Here is a 19,450-nt window from a genome sequence, read left to right on the forward strand (position 1 = left end):
CAAGGTGACTTTTTCTTCCAAGAGATGAAAGAAACTGTGATTTGCGTGTGAAACTTAAACTTCATTCAGAGAATGATTAAAAACCCTTCTAAACACAGATATTGTTGTCTTGATGCTACAAGCTTATGTTCAGTAGTGGGAGGAGGATAAAACAGTTACAAAGGAAAATAAAATGTGTTAATATTAGTGCTAGTTTTAGAAGTTTTACACATTGAATTCTTTTTTCCTTTTAAAAGGCACTGAATCCTTCCCATGCCTCAATGAGGAAATGTACATTGTGGTTTGGTACTCAACCATACAGGCGCCACATTCACAAGTTAGCTGATCTCAAGCAGGCAGCAATTGAGATGCTACAGGTCTCAGCACCCCTGTGCACCTTGGGTAATAATAGAATCAGGCTTGGCTCTGATGTCCTACATCGTTGACCAAACTATCAACATCTCACAGGGTAACTTGTGCAAGGTATCACCGTTGTAGCAAGTCAAGGAAATATACCCCAGTGCTTCAGGAGAAGATGAAAGAAAACTTGGGAGATGGGGGAGGTGGGCAGAGGGAAGGAACAAGGGTAAAGAGGGATGGCACAGGTCATTTGCTGTGACAATCCAATCCACAAGGAACAGTTAGCTAAAGGCAAACCAGTGAAGTCATGTCCCATTTGGTACAAACTGAAAGAGATCAGAAATTAAAGAATTTCATTGTGTTTGCAGATTTTGTTTGTGGCTGCAGATTAAAAGCTCTTATTCTGACCCTTGCAGGTATTGGATAAATACTTAAAACATTAGACACGAAAGGGCTAATTCTCTGACTTTGTGCTTCCAATGGGGAGTCTCACCTAACCGAAACGGCAATAGGAAATTCAGCTGCAGTGCACACCTGAATATCCTCTATATACTGCCGACAGAGGAAGCTCCCTGCTAGAGGAGTGAAGACGGAGAATTACCCCTTAAGATCCAACAATCTAGCCAATGTAAAATGGCAAACACTTGTAAATATAGGCAAAGCTTTATTCAGGTTTATTTTGTTCCCAATTTTCTCCCCTCTTCAAAGCTATTGGTTCTTGCAGGGAAATGGCTCCATGGGGCAGACAGCTATTGGGCACCTTAGTGACTCTTATGTCAACTGAAATAGTGAGGGTTCTGAGATTAAATGACCTTGCATGGTTTCACAGCCAAGCCAGATACTGCCTTCATCCAATATCTACACATGCACATTTCTAGCAGGATAGGAATAAGGAACAGAAGCCCTGGTTGATTTGTTTTTTTTTTCTACAGCACTAAGATCAATTCTAGTGCTGCAGTTGCCACTTTTTGTCAGATCAGCAATTATGACTTATTATGACAATTATGACAGCCTGAAAATTGTAAAAATATAGGATAAAGTGCCTGTTCTGCATACTGTTAATCATGGTGATCTATTCCATTTACTCACCTTGATTACCTAACAAAAATCTACATAACTCAGTCTTGAGCATTTTGTTACAACCGAGGCTTGAGGAGTGCACTATTTATTCTCGTTCTACTTCTCCACAGGTCACAACATATATTTTAATTTTTCCCCGCTTACCAAAAAGGTCAATCATAGACTCTAGTTTTATCCCAGAATAAAACATACCAAACAGATTTCTTTAATAAACAACAAAATTATCAGTTTATTATAGAGCAAGTCTTAACCAGTAATGAAGTAAAGCATAAACACACAAACATAACAGTTTCCCTTTTACCTTAACCCCTCACACTCACACACGCATACATGCATTTATCAGTTAACTGGAAAAATATAAAAGGGATTTTGGTTTTAGAGCTCTGTTAGAAAATAAAAGTAAAAAAATCACTTAGGCTGAATACTTGCTCATTCTTGATTGAAAAAAGAGACAATATGGAAATATGTCCTTTGTTTTGGTTTGCTGTCCCAAATGCAAATAGATGGCTGTTACGGGAATCTTCCTAGACAGTACTTTCCAGGTGATGTTGAAGATCAGTTTGGGTAGGCTTTCCAAGAAATGCAGCTGCAGAGGCTTCAGATAGGCCTTACAGCAGAAATGCAGCAACAGGGATTTCAGTTCCCACACATTTGATCTGCAGTGTTTCTTCAAATACAGAAGGAACGAAGAGCCTGACACACTGGATATGCAGGTTTTCTTTCCCAGAGAGAGAGAGATGAGCTGGGTTTTTCTTGGCAGGCAAAAACCAACTGCCTTTTGTAACAATTCAAAGTGAAACAAAAAACATTCCAGACGTCAAGCCTCCTGACCTCCATAAATCTTGATCTGTCACTTCTTCGTAAACATCTCCTCAAGTCAAAACAACAAGCTCCCTGCTGGTATTTTATATAAAAACAGGTGCCTTGCAGTAATGGCTTGTTGACAAGCCAAGTCCAGGAACCATCTGGTGACTTCTTTAAAAAAAAACACAAAGTTCAGCATTTCTTCAAGCTTCTAGATGAATCAGTGTCCATAATTCAACTATAAGTCCTTAAAAACATATTTTTAAAAAAAGAACTCTCATAACAATTTCAATTGACCACCAATTTTGAACCTCTAGTCTTCAGAGTGTCATACCGAAATGGGAAGTGTCCATACTCACCAGGCTGTCACGAAGATTTGTCTTACTTGTTTCATTCATACACTCACTAATCACCCCACCACAAAAATAGGAAGGTTGCTGACCTGTTTAAACTGCTTAGGAATATAAAAGAAGGACTGGGATGTCTTGCCCTCTAACTCCCATTCCCCCTTTCTCATATTGTGGAGAATTAACTGTGCTCACCTCCTCCAATAGATGCTTCCCACCTCTGCCAGACTTCTTTAAATAAATCCCTTTATTTATTTGCAATAAACATGAGACACCCACATTAAATACTTTTAAAAATCTTGAAATTTTATAGCATTGACCCCTCCCAATTAGAACTGCCTTCAATTCATGCCATAAAATTGGATTGACTTGATTGTGCTCATCTTTATTAGCTCCCAATATGTCTCTGTCTGGGTCCCGCTGACACATTAGCGGAACAAGCTGGCCTTGTTTCCTTGCAACACAGAGCTACTAGCATTGGACCAAGTTAAAATGGCTCCATTTGAGCTAAAGGGATGTTACATTATTTGTACTACGAATTCTCTGTAATTTAGCAGAACTGCACTTGGTGCAGTAAGAAAATAAGAATTGTTATAAATAGGAAATAGATATTCAACCAAAACACAGGGTCTGGCTCGAAGAACAATGCCTCTGCCCCCCTCCCCCCACCCCCATTTTCTTCACATATTCCTAGATTCATGACTGTCATTATTTATCTGTAGCAATTAGCCTTGGAGATCCATTTCTTCAATTCTCCTCATAAATTAGTAGTTTGTTAGGTGTACAAATTTTTGCACACTGATCAGTGACTCTTGCGGACTGGGACTGAGCTGGGTAATTTGAAATATATAAGAACAGAAAATAGTGGAACTGCACTGGCAGAATAACATTTTATCTGTGCCCTTTCATCAGATGTGAACTGTTCTGGTAGAGGTTCTGGAGAAACCTGTTTCCCTCCAATGCTAGTTCACCTGTGTATTTCCAAAATTTTCTTTTAATTTCCAATGTCTAGCATGCATGTTTTTTTTTTAAGTCTTTGCTGTGTGGAAAGTTATATAATCCCTTTGGCCCTTGGAGATTTTGCGTTCTGCTATTAGCTGCAGATATTAAGCTATCTTTTCTGATCATTTGCTGAAAATCACTGGTGTGTTGGTAAAGAAGCGAATAAAGAATTGGGTCTTCAGAACCAGGTTTTTCAATTGCTTAGCATGAAAGAAAGAGCTTGGCTGTTTTCTTCTTAACATCTGAGTCACTGGCTGATCTGTTACTACTCATCCAAATTGACAACTCTTACGTTGTGGAGGAGTACTGTTCTAATGTTTAAAGAAGTGTAATCAAGCTTGGCTCAGGCCCCTGGTGGTTGCATGCAATAGTGTATCAGTCAAGTCATTTGGTTCGATAAGAAAGGAAAAGCAATTTATATATATATATATTTTTTTTATTTTTTTATATATATATCAACAAAACGTAAATGACTTGAAACAAGTTTTTTGTTTCTAATACTGTATTGTTATTAAAGTTAAGTTTTAAACCTTTTGCCCCCCTGAGGCAGACTGTGAAAGCTCCAGAAAGTAATACCCACCCACTTTTATGCTGGAATTTAATATGCAACTTTTTATTGGAAAATAATCGCACTTGTCTGCCAAAATCCACCATGCAATATTTCTGTTTGTACGGTTAATGCAATAAAGACACAGGGTGCTATTTATCACTGCAAATTCTGAGGTTTTCAGGATTCTTTTTATTATTTTAATATATTTCCTAGGTATTAAATCAAAAAAATGATGAATTACACTTGTCTTGGCTGCGTGGCCATTTTCGCCCGAAATACAATACACATCCCAATTTTGGTGGTTATTTTGACTGTTTATGATGTGTCAGATATTTTTCTCTGGGAAATATTGTGAGCGATTTTGAAATAATATTGCGAAAGTAATTTTCATCACTGTTTTCAGAGCGATGCACTGGCTATATGTGCTTTCCAACTTTCCCGAACATCTGTACTATACCACTGTGAGTTGTACAATGTTCTATGGTTGCATGAGATTTTTAGTGGGGGAAGAGGAGGAGAAATAGATAAAGGTGCAGAAATATTTCTCTTCAAAGTTTTTGCTTGTCAATTTTGTCAATGGGTGAGGACATATAGAGCCAGTGAATGGGATGGTTTCCATTTTAACTCCCTTTTCTCACTCCTAGGTCAAGTATTGGAAAGTTTGAACCATGGAGAGTTGCAGGATAGTGAGAGGCTATTTATTCTGCGGTGTCTTTGCTGGACAAAGATGCAGAACAAAGTTCCCTTGACATTAATTCATTAAACACCCCCAGGACAGGTGCAGCTCAGGTTAGACACAGAGAAAAGCTCCCTCAACACGGTCCCATCAAATACTCTCAGGACAGCTACAACACAGGTGGGATACAGAGTAAAGCTCCCACATTGTTCCATTAAAACTCTGGATGCGTACAACACAGGTTGGATACAGAGTAATGCTCTCTCCCATGCAGGTACAGCATGGTTTAGATACAGAGAAAAGCTCCTACTACAGTATTATAACAACATGCCTAAGCCAAAGTTCAAAAGAGTGCCCCTACTGCACCAGTGAGACACTGCTCCATTTCCTACTCTGTTCCAGAAAGAAAAGAAGCATGTCAACTGGTTCTTCATTTTTTTTTTGCCAAAAAATGACCATTCCTAGCATCAGCAGGTTCATAATTTGGGATGAGGACTCCAAGAAGCAAGGCTGTTATATCATTTAGCAGTAATTATGTTTTTATTTATTTTAAAATACAATGAATTATAAAATCCTGCCATAAATAAGACTACTGATGAGCATTCTCGTCATCTGTTCAGTTAGGGGCCTCCCTTCCTTGGCAACATATTCTCCAACTCCATAACCCTTTGAGTCACCAAGTTCCATCACAAGATGCACTGCAGCAACGACTGCAGCAACGCACCAAGGCTCCTTAGACAGCACCTTCCAAACCCACGGCCCCTACCACCTGGGACAAGGGCAGCAGTTGCATGGGAGCACCACCACCTGCAAGTGCCCCTCCAAGCCACACACCTTCCTGACTTGGAACTATATTGCCAGTCCTTCATTGTCGCTGGGTCAAAATCCTGGAACTCCCTTCCTAACAGCACTGTGGGTATACCTACCCCAAATGGACTGCAGCGGTTCAAGAAAGCAGCTCACCACCACCTTCTCAAGGTCAATTAGGGATGGGCAATAAATGCTGTCCTAGCCAGCGAAGCCCACATCCCATTGTTACGACCAGGTGAGAAAGAGGTCTAGGGTTCTCTTTCAGCCTTCACCTGGTCTTACTGTAACAGGGTTTTATTTTTTAAATGCACTTGTGCTTTTTGCTCCCCCTTGGTGAATCCTTGTTCACCACTTTCCAATTATAAGGAAAAGAAACGAGCACAAACAGGCATTCTTCGGTTTAAAGAAGAAAGGTGAAATTTTATTAAACTTAAACTCTAGTTCGGTTAATGCCTCCCGATACAAGATGCGCCCACGCTAGCATGCATGCGTGATACACACATGCAGATAGGGACAGAAAGAGCCGAAGAAAAATAAAGGGGAAAGGTTTGAGGCAATATCTGAAGAGAGTTTTTTGTTACTGTGCTTCAAGCTCACTGTAGAATCCTTGATTGTAGGCAGATCTTGCTTTTTGTTGGGGCCCAGTATTCTTAAACCTTGTTCACTGTAGGAGACTTTTCTCTCTTGGGGTTCATGTGTCTTCAGGGGTGGGAGTTGGAGTTCCATGAGAAAGAGATGGGAGCAGACAGGAGGAGAGGAGGTCTGCCTCAATCCCGGAGCATTCTGCTTTCTACCAGATCAAACAATGTGTCTACAATGTAAGACTCCCCAAGTTGGCCAGCAGGGTGGTCACATGACTGGTATAACCACTTCTGGCTTTGTGTATTGGGTGGGTCAGGGAATGGCCCTTTGTCTACAAATACTGTCTGTTAATATGCAAAGATTTATTTCCAGCCAGGGGCCTGGTAGCTCCTGGTAACTCTTCTTCTCGGCAACAATTTGAAATTTAATGTCCATGTGGCGAAATTAATGTACCTCATTCTTGGCAGGTGGGGGCCTGCATGACATTATGAATGAATTTAAAAAATCCATCCTGCTCCCTTTTATTCCTAATAACTCAATTTTTAACGTGTCCCTTGGTATTTGAATTCTTCACCACACTGAAGACTTTGCTTGAATCTGTTCACATAGAAACATATTGATGAGGGATGATTTTGCCCCATCTAGTTCACCTTTCCACAAAAACAAAACATACCCCTGACCCAACTTAACTGCCTCCATTATTTTTGCTGGAATTTTATCATAATGCTGAAAACAAAGTTTCTTAATTTTAATACAAAACAATCCCAGCTTCCTTAGCTTTTTCATCACTTAAATAAATTCTTAAATTATCTTTATGACCATCTTTAGGCCTTCTTAAGGTAATAATATACTTCTAATGATGAGCGTTTACTGTCGATTTAACTAGTCTTGCCAGTGTTTCAATGCAGTATTTCATGGGAATTTGTCGGACTATGGGGAAGGAACAGGTCAGATGTTGGATCAACATCCTGCAATGCCCTATCTAACACCATTAGTGGAGCACTGTCACCACACAAGGCTGCAGCAATTCAAGGAGAAGGGACACACACCTTCTCAGAGCAACTAGGGACAGACAATAAATTACTTCCTTGCCAGCAATGTCCCATCCTAGGAATGAAGAAGTAAACAGTTGTGGAACATCGTTAATTAACAGTATTGGTTAATCTTTTGTGCCCTTGGATTCTGAAGAGATAAATTTCTAATTCAGGTATAAAAGTATACTTTTTTAAAAATGTGTTCATGGGAAGTGAGCATCCCTGGCAACCCCTAATTGTCCTTGACAGTTGGTGGTGAACTGCCTTATTACGCCACTGCAGTCCATGTGGTGTAGGTGCACCCACAGCGCTGTTAAGGAGGGAGTTCCAGAATTTTGACCCAGTAACAGTAAAGGAAAAACAATACTGTTCCAAGCCAGGATGGTGTGTGACTTGGAGGGGAACTTGCAGGTGGTGGTGTTCCCATGTGTCAGCTGATCTTGTTCCTAGTGGTAGAGGTCGCAGGTTTGGAAGGTACTGTTGAAGGAGCCTTCGTGAGTTGCTGCAGTGCATCTTGTAGATGGTACACACTGCTGCCACTCTGCACCACTGCTGGAGGCAGTGAATTTTTAAAGGGATGCCGATCAGGCGGGCTGCTTTGTCCTGGATGGCATGAGCTTCTTGAGTGTTGTTGGTGCTGCCTTGTGCCTTGCAGATGGTGGATAGGCTTTGGAGGATCGAGAGGTGACTCACTCGCTTTCAAATTCCCAGTCTTTGACCTGCCCTTGTAGCCACAGTATTTATATGGCTGATCCAGTTCAGTTTCTGGTCAATGGTCAACAGGATGTTGATGGCGGGAGATTTCTCGATGATGATGCCAGTGAACGTCAAAGGGAGATGGTTAGATTTTCTCTTGTTAAGACGGTCATTGCCTGGCACTTGTATGACACAAGTGGCACAGTGGTTAGCACTGCAGTCTCACAGCTCCAGCGACCCGGGTTCAGTTCTGGGTACTGCCTGTGCGGAGTTTGCAAGTTCTCCCTGTGACTGCGTGGGTTTCCACTGGGTGCTCTGGTTTCCTCCCACAATCAAAGACTTGCAGGTTGCAGGTTGATAGGTAAATTGATCATTGTAAATTGCCCCTAGTGTAGGTAGATGGTAGGAGAATGGTGGGGATGTGGTAGGGAATATGGGATTAATGTAGGATTAGTATAAATGGGTGGTTGTTGGTCAGCACAGACTCGGTGGGCCGAAGGGCCTGTTTCAGTGTTGTATCTCTACAAAAAATAATATTGCTCGCTACTTATCAGCCCAACCCTGAATGTTGCCCAGGTCTTGCTGCATGCAGGTACAGACTATTTCAGTATCTGAGGAGTTGCAAATGGTGTTGAACACTGCAATCATCAGCGAACATTGGCATTTCTGAGCTTATGATGGAGGGAAAGTCATTGATGAAGCAGCTGAGATAGTTATGCCTAGGACCCGACCCTGAGGAATTCCTGCAGCAATGTAATGATTGGGCTGCAAAAAACACAACCATCTTCCTTTGTGCTAGGTATGACTCCATTCAGTGAAGAGTTTTCCTCTTGATTCCCAATTCCATTTTGCTAGGGTTTCTGCTGGTACACTCGGGCAAATGCTGCCTTGATGTCAAGGACAGTTGCTCTCACCTCACCTGTGCAATTCAGCTTTTTTGTCAATATCTGGATCAATGCTGTAATTTAATTAATAGTTTAATGAACAGACGTAAGGCAGAGCATCTCAGACCTGTGGAATGTGCTTCCTGTTCCATATGGGAACTCTAGGACATCTCTTGTGTCCTAGACAACTACATGTGCAGGATGTATCGTCAGCTGGAGGAGCTTGAGCTCTGGGTTTCAGAGCTTGAGCAGCAGCTGGTGTCACTGCGATGCATTCGTGAGGCTGACAGCATGTTTCTAGAGGTGCTCATCCTGCAGCTTAAAGGCATGCAGGCAGAGAGGGAATGTGTGACTGCCAGAGTCAAGAAGGACCAGGTGGTGCTGGAGTACCCTGAGTGCACCTCGCTCTCTTACCAGTATTCAGTTCTGTATGCTAGTGAGAATGATGTTTCCTCTTGGGAGTGCAACCACTGGTGGCTCAGCTGTACAGTAGGCAGGAGGAAGTTTGGGAAAGCAATAGTGATAGGGGATTCTATAGTTAGGGGAGCAGACAGGCATTCCTGCGGCCGCAGATGTGATTCCAGGATGGCATGTTGCCTCCCTGATGCTTGGGTCAAGGATGTCGTTGAGCGGCTGCAGAGTATTCTGAGGGAGGAGGGTGAACAACCAGAAGTCATCGTCCATATCGGTACTAACAACATAGTTAGAAAGAGGGATGAGGTCCTGCTAGGCAGATTTTAGGAAGGAGATTAGCAAGCAGGACCTCAAAGGTAATAATCTCCGGATTACTTCTGGTGCCACCGCTAGTAGCTATAGGAATAGAAGGATAGAGCAGATGTATGTGTAGCAGGAGGGAGGGCTTTAGATTCCTGGGGCATTGGGACAGATTCTGGGGGAGGTGGGATCTGTACAGACCGGACAGATTGCACCTGAACAGATCCAGGACCAACGCCCTCATGGGGCGGTTTGCTAGTGATGTTGGAGAGGGTTTAATCTAATTTGGCTGCGATTGGGAACCAGGATGTAGCAGTAGAAACAAGGTACATGAAGGATTGGGAGAGACAATACTAGAGTATGAAGTAGTAATGTATTTGGTGGGGTCAGACTAAGAGGAAATGCAGTAAGGTCTAAATTAGGTTTACTGTGCATGTATGTAAATGCACAAAGCATACTAAATAAGGTTGGTGAGCTGCAGACACAGATAGCTATTTGGGAATATGATACCATGCGATAATGGAAACCTGGCTCAAAAAGGGCAGGACTGGGTACTAAATATTCCTGGATACAAGGTGTCCAGGAAAGATAGGGATGTAAAGAAAGGAGGAGGGGTGGCAGTATTGAATACGGAGAATATTATAGTACTGGAGAGAGAGGATGTCCAGGAGGGGTCAAGGACAGAATTTATTTGGTGAGAGCTAAGAAACAATAGAGGTACCATTACAATACTGGGTATATTCTATAGGCTACCAAATAGTGGGAAATATATAAAGGAACAAATTTGCAGAGAAATTACAGAGACATGCAAAAAAATAGGGTAGTGATAATGGGGGCCTTCAATCACCCTAATATAAACTGGAATAGTAATACTATAAAGGGTAGATGGAGGGAAGAGATTTGAAGGATGTTCGTGAGAGTTTTCTTTATCAGTGTGTTTCTGGCCCAATGAGGAAGAAGGCATTGCTGGTTCTGGGGAATGAAGTGGGCCAAGTGGATCATGTGCCAATAGGGAGACATTTAGGGGACAGGGATGATAATATCATAAGGTTTAGGTTAGCTATGGAAAAGGACAAGGAGAATCTAGAGTAAAAATACTTAATTGGAGGAGGGCCAATTTCTGTGGGATGAGAATAGATCTGGCTCAGATAAATTGGAATCAAAGATTGGCAGGCAAAGCTGTGAAGGAACACTGGACTGCCTTTAAAAAGGAGATGGCTCAGATACATTCTCACCAGGGGGAGAGGTAGGTAGGTAGCCAGAGGTCCCTGGATAATGAAAGAGATTAAGAAAAAGAGTGCATATGACAGATAATTCATATGACAGATGTCAGGTTGAAAATTTAAGACAGAACCGGGCTGAATGTAGACAGTTCAGAGGGGAAGTGCAAAAAGGAAATGAGAGGGAAAGAGAGAGTATGAGAACAGATGGGCAGCTAACATCAAAAAGGAATCCAAAAATCTTCTATAGGCATATAAATATTAAAAAGTTAGTAAGAGGAAGCATGGGGCAGATTAGGGATGAAAAAGAGGGCACGGCTATGGTACTAAATGAATCCTTTGTATCTGTTTTTAACAAGGAAGCAAGGAAAGTCATAGTGAAAGAGGAGGTAGTTGAGATACTGGATGGGCTAAATATTGATGGAGAAGGAGGTATTCGAAAGACTGGCTGTACTTAATGTAGATAAGTCACCAGGACTGAATGGGATGAATCTGAAGATGCTGAGAGATGTAAGGTGGAAATTGCGAAGGCACTGGCCATAATCTTCCAATCCTTCTTAGAGGCAGCGGTGATGCCAGAGAAATTGCAAATGTAAAAAAAAAAGGTATTAGGTTGATGCCAGTGTTGTAGCTGTGCTGGAACAGCTTGGCTAGGGTCACAGCTAGTTCTGGAGCACAAGTCTTCAGTACTACAGCTGGGATGTTGTCATGACCCATGCCCTTTGCTCTTCACCCATTTCTTGATATCATATGGAGTGAATCAAATAGGCTCAAGCCTGACATCTGTGATCCTGGGGACTTAGGAGGAGGCCGAGATGGATCATTAACTAGGCACCTCTGGCTGAAGATAGTTGCAAGTGCTTGAGCCTTTTGTTTTGCACTGGAGTATAGGCTCCCCCATTATTGAGGATAGGGATGCTCATGGAGCCTCCCCTCCAGTTGTGCAGCTCGGCTCTGTATACAGGACCCAATCGCCTCAAACATGCGTAGAAGTAACGCAACGCAAACAAAGCGGAAATTCCAAAACGTGCAGAAATGCTGTGTAGGTATAGGTACAAAATAGAAAGTTGATAGGCAGTGCTTGATAGCTGCTTGTTGTCATGTTTGTGATCATACACATTTACAGGAGGTTTAAACCAGTCAAGTCACAGAGCTTTAGCCATGCTTGTCTTCATTTATATCCTTGACATTGCCATTACCTATGCCATTTTGAAGAAGCTGGTGAAGATCGATGCAGTACGATTCATGCTACAGAACCACACTGTAAGTACCTTCATTTAAGAACAAAACATAAGAAATAGGAGCAAGGGTAGACCATTCGGCCCTCAAGCCTGCCCCACCATTCAATAAGATCATGGCTGATCTGCCCCAGACCTCAACTCCTCTTTCGTGCCAGCTGCTCAGAGCCCTCAACTCCCCGATATTTCATTTTTTTTTTGCCAGCACACTTTTTTATTGATTTGGCTGGGTGAGCAAATTCTAGCCCCCCTCTGCCTTTGTAAAAGACAGGATAGTCTTGTCCAACATAATTGAGACAGAACATACAGTCACACCCCAATTTAATGTCCAATTAGGGAAAAAAGTCCTTTCAGCCTCATTTTATGAGTATATTGGTGAATTTCTTGCTCATGGATGCTTATTAACAAGCTGTGGTCAAATTTAATGATGTAGCGTGGTGTCCTGTAATAGTGTCCATCATGTAAAAGAGGTTCTAAGCCAGACATGCCTTAGAAAGGCAGACATTTATCAGAGAACAGTTCTTTAAAATCTTTTTTCAGCCAATTACAGTATATTCACCTTATTAAAGTAGATTTCACACCTGCCATTTTGTCATGAAATTTGAGCTATCATAAATGTTTCTGTCACATTTATTGTGGAATGACCAGAGGTGTCAAATTAAAACCATTCAAATTATTTGCTGCTTTCATTTTTATGAAACTCTAGTTCAGATGTCACATTTTGAAAGCTGTTTAACCCAGCTCCTCGAAAGGCCTAGTCCATTAAGGCACTGCAGTATAGACCAGACGGTCAGGGTTCAACCCTGATTTGTACTAAGTTACATGGTTTTAACCAGTTCAAGGATTGGGCTTCAGTGTCCCTTTGTTTAGGGAGCAAACAAAATCAACCTGGGTTCGAGCTTCTTAACAATCCATGTTTGAAGGTGCAAACGTTAGCTGAGAACAGGACCAGGATTAACTTTAATGCCCTCCACAGTCGAATAATCTGCCTGACACACACTATCTGGGCTCAAGCATGCAGAATTACGAGGTACTACAGAGCTGCTGGAGCAAATGCCTTCGGGATTTAAGCTGTGAAAATAGAAGCCTTCCCCTTTGCATTCCCCAGTATTGAAGTGAGTGTACATGGTGATTAATTGCTTGTTCCTGTGCTTCTGTTTCAATGGTCAGTGTGAACACTTCCCTTTCCTGGGCATCAGTGAACATTTCCACCTTGGTGATGCTGTCCTGAGATGCCGCACAACCTTCTACATTGCACTGACTCGCCTGCTTCTCGTAGACTTGGGTAAGCTGGAAAAGTTCATCTGTCACATTTTGAAAGCTAACTATTTATCACAGCAGCCTGCCTCAGGCTTATACATGAACCGGGTTATTGTTAAAGACTTTTTCTCAGAGATTTTTTCTTTTTATTAACCCGCCCCCTTCGATTCTTTTTAAAATTAAATTTATGAGTATATTGATGAAAATAATATCGTCCTAAAAATAATGTTCCAATTCCTTTTTGTTTAGAACATATTAAAGTGCAGATTTTGTAATTAAATAAACTGGATTGCGCTAAATTCCAAGCTGCTTAGACGATCACTTGTCCATCATTCACAATGTGCGTGAAAACTTCATGTAACATTTCATGGATTGCAGGGGAGAAACATTGATTTTTTTCACAAATGCTTTACAGTATTTAGGCCTCCAATATAGCCCCCTTCCCTCCTGAAGCCAGTGACTCTCACTGTTACAGCAGCCAAACATTACCAGTTCCAAGTGGCCTTTCTTCACAGGTGACCTTAGTGAGGGCCAGCCAGCTATTCAACTGGACAGGTCATCGCCACCGAGCCCAAACAACGTTGTCACATGACAATCACATGTATATTTTTAGGGCAGGAATGCTGGCTGATATGTCCTCCCGCCAGCCCAGTGGCACTAAAACCAGTGTAGTGGCATAACTACTGCTCTGGTTTAGTTAAGACTGCTCAACACCGAGAGCAGTGGCTCTCGTTACTTTGATTTGTAAGGAGGGAAAGCGATCCAGTCATGGGTAGCATAGGGTTTAGGATCAGAGGGATTCAGCTGTGAACAGAAAGGAATCTGGTCCCAGCACAGTGTGTGGAGAGAAAGTGATCTAGTTGTTAATTGTGTATTAATTGTGTCGACTTGTATGCAGGTGGTTGGCTTTAACTGGGGATTCACTTGTGCTGTTATAAACAGAAACAGACTGTGTGCTCGCTAGGTTAGGAGGTGCATATTTGTAATGTGTATCTCTGAAAATAAAGCTTATAAAAGTGTGTAAAGGTTGGCTCCAGTTCTATCTTTCTCCACCTGATTTTCTGAAACAGAACATGGTAGCAGAGAATGGTTACCTAAAGGTGAAGGTTGGAAACTAAGAAAAGCATTTTTCAGACAGAAAACAAAAATCCTATTGGCAGAAAGCAAGTATAAACTGTTGGGGTATGATTACACTCTGATTTTCTCAGAGTATAAACCATACAGCCAGTGGAAGAATGAAGTGGATACGTGGACACGGGTTACAACCCTACCAAAGAGGAAACGAGGAATGGCCTTGCCGTTGTCGCTTCCTACAAGAAGAAAATCAGTAGTACGGTATTTTGAGTAATGGATGCCCCCTTAGTTGATAATGAGGAAGGTTTGGACCTTCTATTTGAGTTCTTGGATGAAATTAACAAGAAAGATGATCTGTTAAATGCATATAAGCATGGTCAGAGTTTGATTTCAGAAAACTGATGATCATTCCATGAGAGGATATATCATGGACTTCGACAGATTGTATAAAAGATTGACGGAATTCAATTTGTAGATCCCTAGATCAGTACTAGCATTTAAATTGCTGGATTGTGCTAAGTTGTCTCATATGCACAGGCTACTGGTTCTAACTGGTGTTCTATTTTCGGAGAAGGAGGCCCTGTTGGATCAGATGTTTGCTGCCTTAAAAGGATTCCTGTGCAAACAGTCATTTCCTTCAGGCTTTATGAAACAAATGAGACATTCTGTGGTAGCACAAAGAATAGAAGACAGACTGATTGCCAGATTTCGAAATGGCCCAGGTACCATACACAGGCATCAGTACATTGGAAGGATTAAAGACAGGCAGAATGCAGATGAAAGCACCTCAGCAGATCTGGCTATTGCAGCAGAAGACAAAGTTGGAACAAAAATACAAGGCGAAAGAATCCCAGGAATGCCCAAGGAACAGTTAATAGGTGTGTCAGGTGTGAATTGAAGTATCATTATGCAATGAAATGTCCAAAGCAAAGAGGCAGGGTTCTCAAAATGGCACATGGTGAATCCGAACAAATTATAATGTCCACAAAATGTTTTAATCCTGTGATGAATGTGTTACTTGCAGACTCATTTTAACTGTTCAGTGCTAGATAGTGCTTATACTTCAATGGTATGTGGGACAAATTGGTTAAAATGTTACTTTGATTCACTAAGTAGTGAGGATCAATGCAAGGTTAAGGAATATAAAAGCGGTCACTAAAGAGAGTTGTAATTCCATGTAAAATAGCTGGAGTAAGCTATTTTTTAAGTATTAATTTAGTCTCTCGTGAGATACCAATGCTGTTGAGTAAACCCTCTATGAGAAAGCACAAATGAATCTTGGCATGAAGTGTGATCAGGTGATTATTTTTGGGAAGCCAGTTGATCTGCAGTTTACCCAGTCAAGACATTATTGCATCCCCTTAACAAAACCTGATGTTTCTCATCAGAGTGTTAGCCAAGTATTAATAGCATCAGGTGATAAGAATTAGAGAGACAAAAGCAAATGATCTTAAAGTTACATAGACAATTTGCTCACCCAACTTGTCAAAGGATAAAAATCCTGCTAAAAATGCAGGAGTGGTTGTTGGAGAGCAGACAAGGCTAATATAAGAGATTAGTGAAATGTGCAAAAATTAATCGAAGGATGCCTTCACATCGTATTGTAAGCTTTCCAGTGGCACATGACTTTAACAAGGTAGTTGCCATGGATCTAAAGGTATAGGACAAAGAAATGAATATTTTCATCCTATATTTTGTGGACCTGGTGACTAGATATCGTCTTTCTACAATAATATTTAATATGGAGAAGAGGATTATTAGAGACAAAATCATGAAGAAATGGACAGGGACTGGACTTGTGCCACCGACGTTTCTGACTCTTAATTGAGGGGAATTGGAGAATGATGAGTTCAGAGTCATGTGTGAAAATATGAACATCATGGCCATGAATACCGCAGCTGAAAATCCTTTCAGAAATGGACTTTGTGAAAGGAACCATGTGGTGGTCGATGAAATGGTGCATAAAATTTTAGCTGATCTACCAGACTACAAGTTGACAATCTCCCTGGCTTGGGTGGTTCATGCAAAGAATTCACTGCAGATGGTTGGAGGGTATGGTCCCAATCAATTAGTCTGAGAAAAATCCCATCTGTTCTGTGCGATAGTCCTCCTGCTCTGGAAGACACCACAATTAGTTGCGGTTTTTCTGGATATTTGAATGTTTTACATGTGGGGAGACGGGCTTTCATCAAGGCTGAGGTCTCAGAGAAAATGCAATGAGCACTGAGACATGGTATAAGACCATCTGAAATGGAATTTAATTCAGGAAACTTGATGTATCATAAAAGAGAGAATCGTATAGAATGGAAAGGCTCTTATGAAACATTGCAATCAGACTGTTAAGGTTCATTCTTCATAATTAATAGGAATTATTTACAAAATCCTGGACTCTGTGTAGCTGCTAAAAGTAAATGAGGCACCTAGTAGCTCAAATGCTCATGTGTTTTGTGATGAACGTCCTAAGGAACAGAATATGGTAGGTCACGGGCTGGATAATGGTAATGTGAGTAACCGTGGCACACAGGACAGAGCTATCACATCCGCACGCCAGTTCCCCAGAGTGGGTACTCGGGTGGCATATGTTCCAAAGGGGTCAAGTGATTCAATGGAGGGATGTGACAATTGTGGGACAAGCAGAAAAAAGCTACTGGCAAGTTTACATATTGGTTGAATGTTCAGGATGATAACCAAGAAGCGAGGTCCATTGACTGGTAGAATAGAGTAAAAGATTGGAGAGTCAGAGGTGAATCGGGGAGTGACTCCTGCGCAAGAAAACAATCACATACCAGAAAGAAGACATAAAAGTACAAGTAGAGGCCACAGCTTCAATAGATTAGACAATGAAATAAAGATTACAGGACAGTCACATAACAGAACTAGAAGTAGAGGTCCTCATGATTGTGAAATTGTGGTGGTTCCCAATAAACTTGAGGACAAACTAATAAGAGAGGCAAAACAAAGGATTGGAGGGACTTTGGAGTTTTTTCTGAGATACCAGGTAAGGGTCAACCAGCTGTGTCACACAAGTAGAATGGTATTGAAAAAATACTTGCAGATGGGACTTAGCTTCATTTTAGCTTTATATCAGCTAGAGATTTTGAAGAGCCACAGCTGGAAAAGTAATGTTAAAAATCATCATGGTTGGCCACATCATCATGGGAGTGTAGATCAAGCGACATAAAAGCCATATTTGTGCAAGATGATGCTTTTCAGAGAGAAGTGTTTCTGAAATTGCTCAAAGAGGCAACAGATGCAAAAGGAATACTATGGAAACCAAACAAATTAGTCTATGGCCTGAAAGATGCTTCCAAGGTTTGGTATTTTTCAGTGAGATCTGTTTTGTTGAAAATAGGTTGTGTTCAACTAAAAGCAGATCAGTGCTTTTTTGGCATTATAAAGGAAACTTCTAGGCATCTTCATGATGCAAGTTGATGATTTCTTATGGGGTGGTATTGGAGAATTTGAGAAATCTATTATTAATAAGATTAGAGTAGAATTTAAAATTGGGAGTCAGGATCGTGGGGCTTTTAAATATATTAGTTTAGATATTAAGCAAAGTAGGTTTAGAATAACTTTAAATCAACAATCCTACTGAGAGTGTATTGCTCCCATCCCAGTTAATTGTGCTAGGCCATCACCGAAATATGATGTTATATCTGAAGAAGAGACAGAGGAATTGCGAAGCTTGATTTATCAGTTGAACTAGACCAGAAGCTCATTTTGACGTTTTGGAGTTAAATACTATGATGAAACACCCTAAAGTAGAGAATGTTTTAAGGGCAAATAAAACATCTAAAAAGTTAAATCTGGATAAATGTGTACTCAAGTTCCCAACCTTATGTGATCCATGAAGCTGGTCATTCCTGTTGATTATTCTAGTGCAGCTGGTTTCATAATATTTCACACCGGTGGAACTGGGAAATGTTGGTCCACCAGCTGAAAAGTCGAGGAAGAGCCTACCTCTGCCGGGCCTGGAAGCCACAGTGCTATTTTGCATGGCCCAGCCCTTAATTGGCCTCTAAGAGCTGCCAGCCAATCAGAGGCTGTGGTGGAGGCAGTAGGTATGGGAGTCTATTTGTCAAATATTTTAAGTGAGATTCTGTACAATGGGTGTACTGAAGATAGTATACCCATTAAATGTCAGGCAGATAATTGTTCATTGTGGGATAATATGCACTCTTTGAAAAGTGTGAGTGAAAAGGGGTTAATAATTGACCTTGTTGGCTTGAAACAAATGTTGGAAAGAAAGGAAATCTCTAAAATTAAATGAGTGGATGCAAGTCATCAACTGTCAGATTTATTTACAAAATGAAATGCATACAATTCTAAAGGGGGTGCAGGAGCAGAGGGACCTGGGGGTATATGTGCACAAATCATCGAAGGTTGCAGGGCAGATTGAGAAAGCGGTTTGTTACGATCAGGTGAGAAAGAGGTCTCGGGTTCCCTTTCAGCCCTCACCTGGTCTTGCTGTAACAAGGTTTTATTTTTAAACACACTGTTTTTAGCTCCCCCTTGGTCATTCCTTGTTCACCGCTTTCCAATTATAAGGCAAAGAAACCAGCACACTCACACAGGTTTTCTTAGGTTTAAAGAAGAAAGATTGAAATTTATTAAAACTTAAACTAAAAACTCTAATTCGGTTAACGCCTACGGATACACGCCGCACCCCACGCTAGCATGCATACGTGATACGCACTTGCAACTAGAGACAGAAAAGAGCAGAAGAAAAATAAAGTGGAAAGGTTTGAGGCAGTATCTGAAGAGTTTTTGTTACGGGTCTTAGAGCTCACTGTAGAGTCCTTGCTTGTAGTCAGATCTTGCTTTTCGTTGGGGCCCAGTATTCTTCTTAAACATTGTTCACCATAGGAGACTTTTCTCTCTTGGGGTTCACGTGTCTTCAGTGGATTCAGGAGCTTGTGAGAAAGAGATGGGAGCAGACAGGCAGACAAGAGGTCTTCTTCAGTCCAGGAGCATTCTGCTTTTTTTTCCCAGCTGGAACACTGTCTCTACAATTTAAAACTCCCCAAGTTGGCCAGCAGGGTAGTCACGTGACCAACAGGTTTGACCAAGTCTGTTCTGTGTATTGTATTGGAGCAGGGGATAGTTTCTTTGTTCCAACATTGTCTGTAAATATACAAAA

The 19,450-nt window shown here is 41.3% G+C and overlaps 1 protein-coding gene across 8 annotated transcripts in view; it reads left to right on the plus strand.

Moving 5' to 3' along the window:
- Positions 1 to 19,450, plus strand: part of LOC137375763 (ran-binding protein 17-like) — a 1,067,965-nt gene that overhangs the window by 626,511 nt on the left and 422,004 nt on the right. For all 8 annotated transcript variants that reach the window (XM_068043152.1, XM_068043155.1, XM_068043154.1 and 5 more), the window contains 2 exons: positions 11,938 to 12,001; positions 13,147 to 13,261. In XM_068043152.1, the coding sequence (XP_067899253.1) occupies positions 11,938 to 12,001; positions 13,147 to 13,261 (179 nt within the window). The remainder of the gene's footprint in view (positions 1 to 11,937; positions 12,002 to 13,146; positions 13,262 to 19,450) is intronic.

Source organism: Heterodontus francisci, chromosome 12 (genome assembly GCF_036365525.1).
Source record: "Heterodontus francisci isolate sHetFra1 chromosome 12, sHetFra1.hap1, whole genome shotgun sequence".
NCBI lineage: Eukaryota > Metazoa > Chordata > Chondrichthyes > Heterodontiformes > Heterodontidae > Heterodontus > Heterodontus francisci.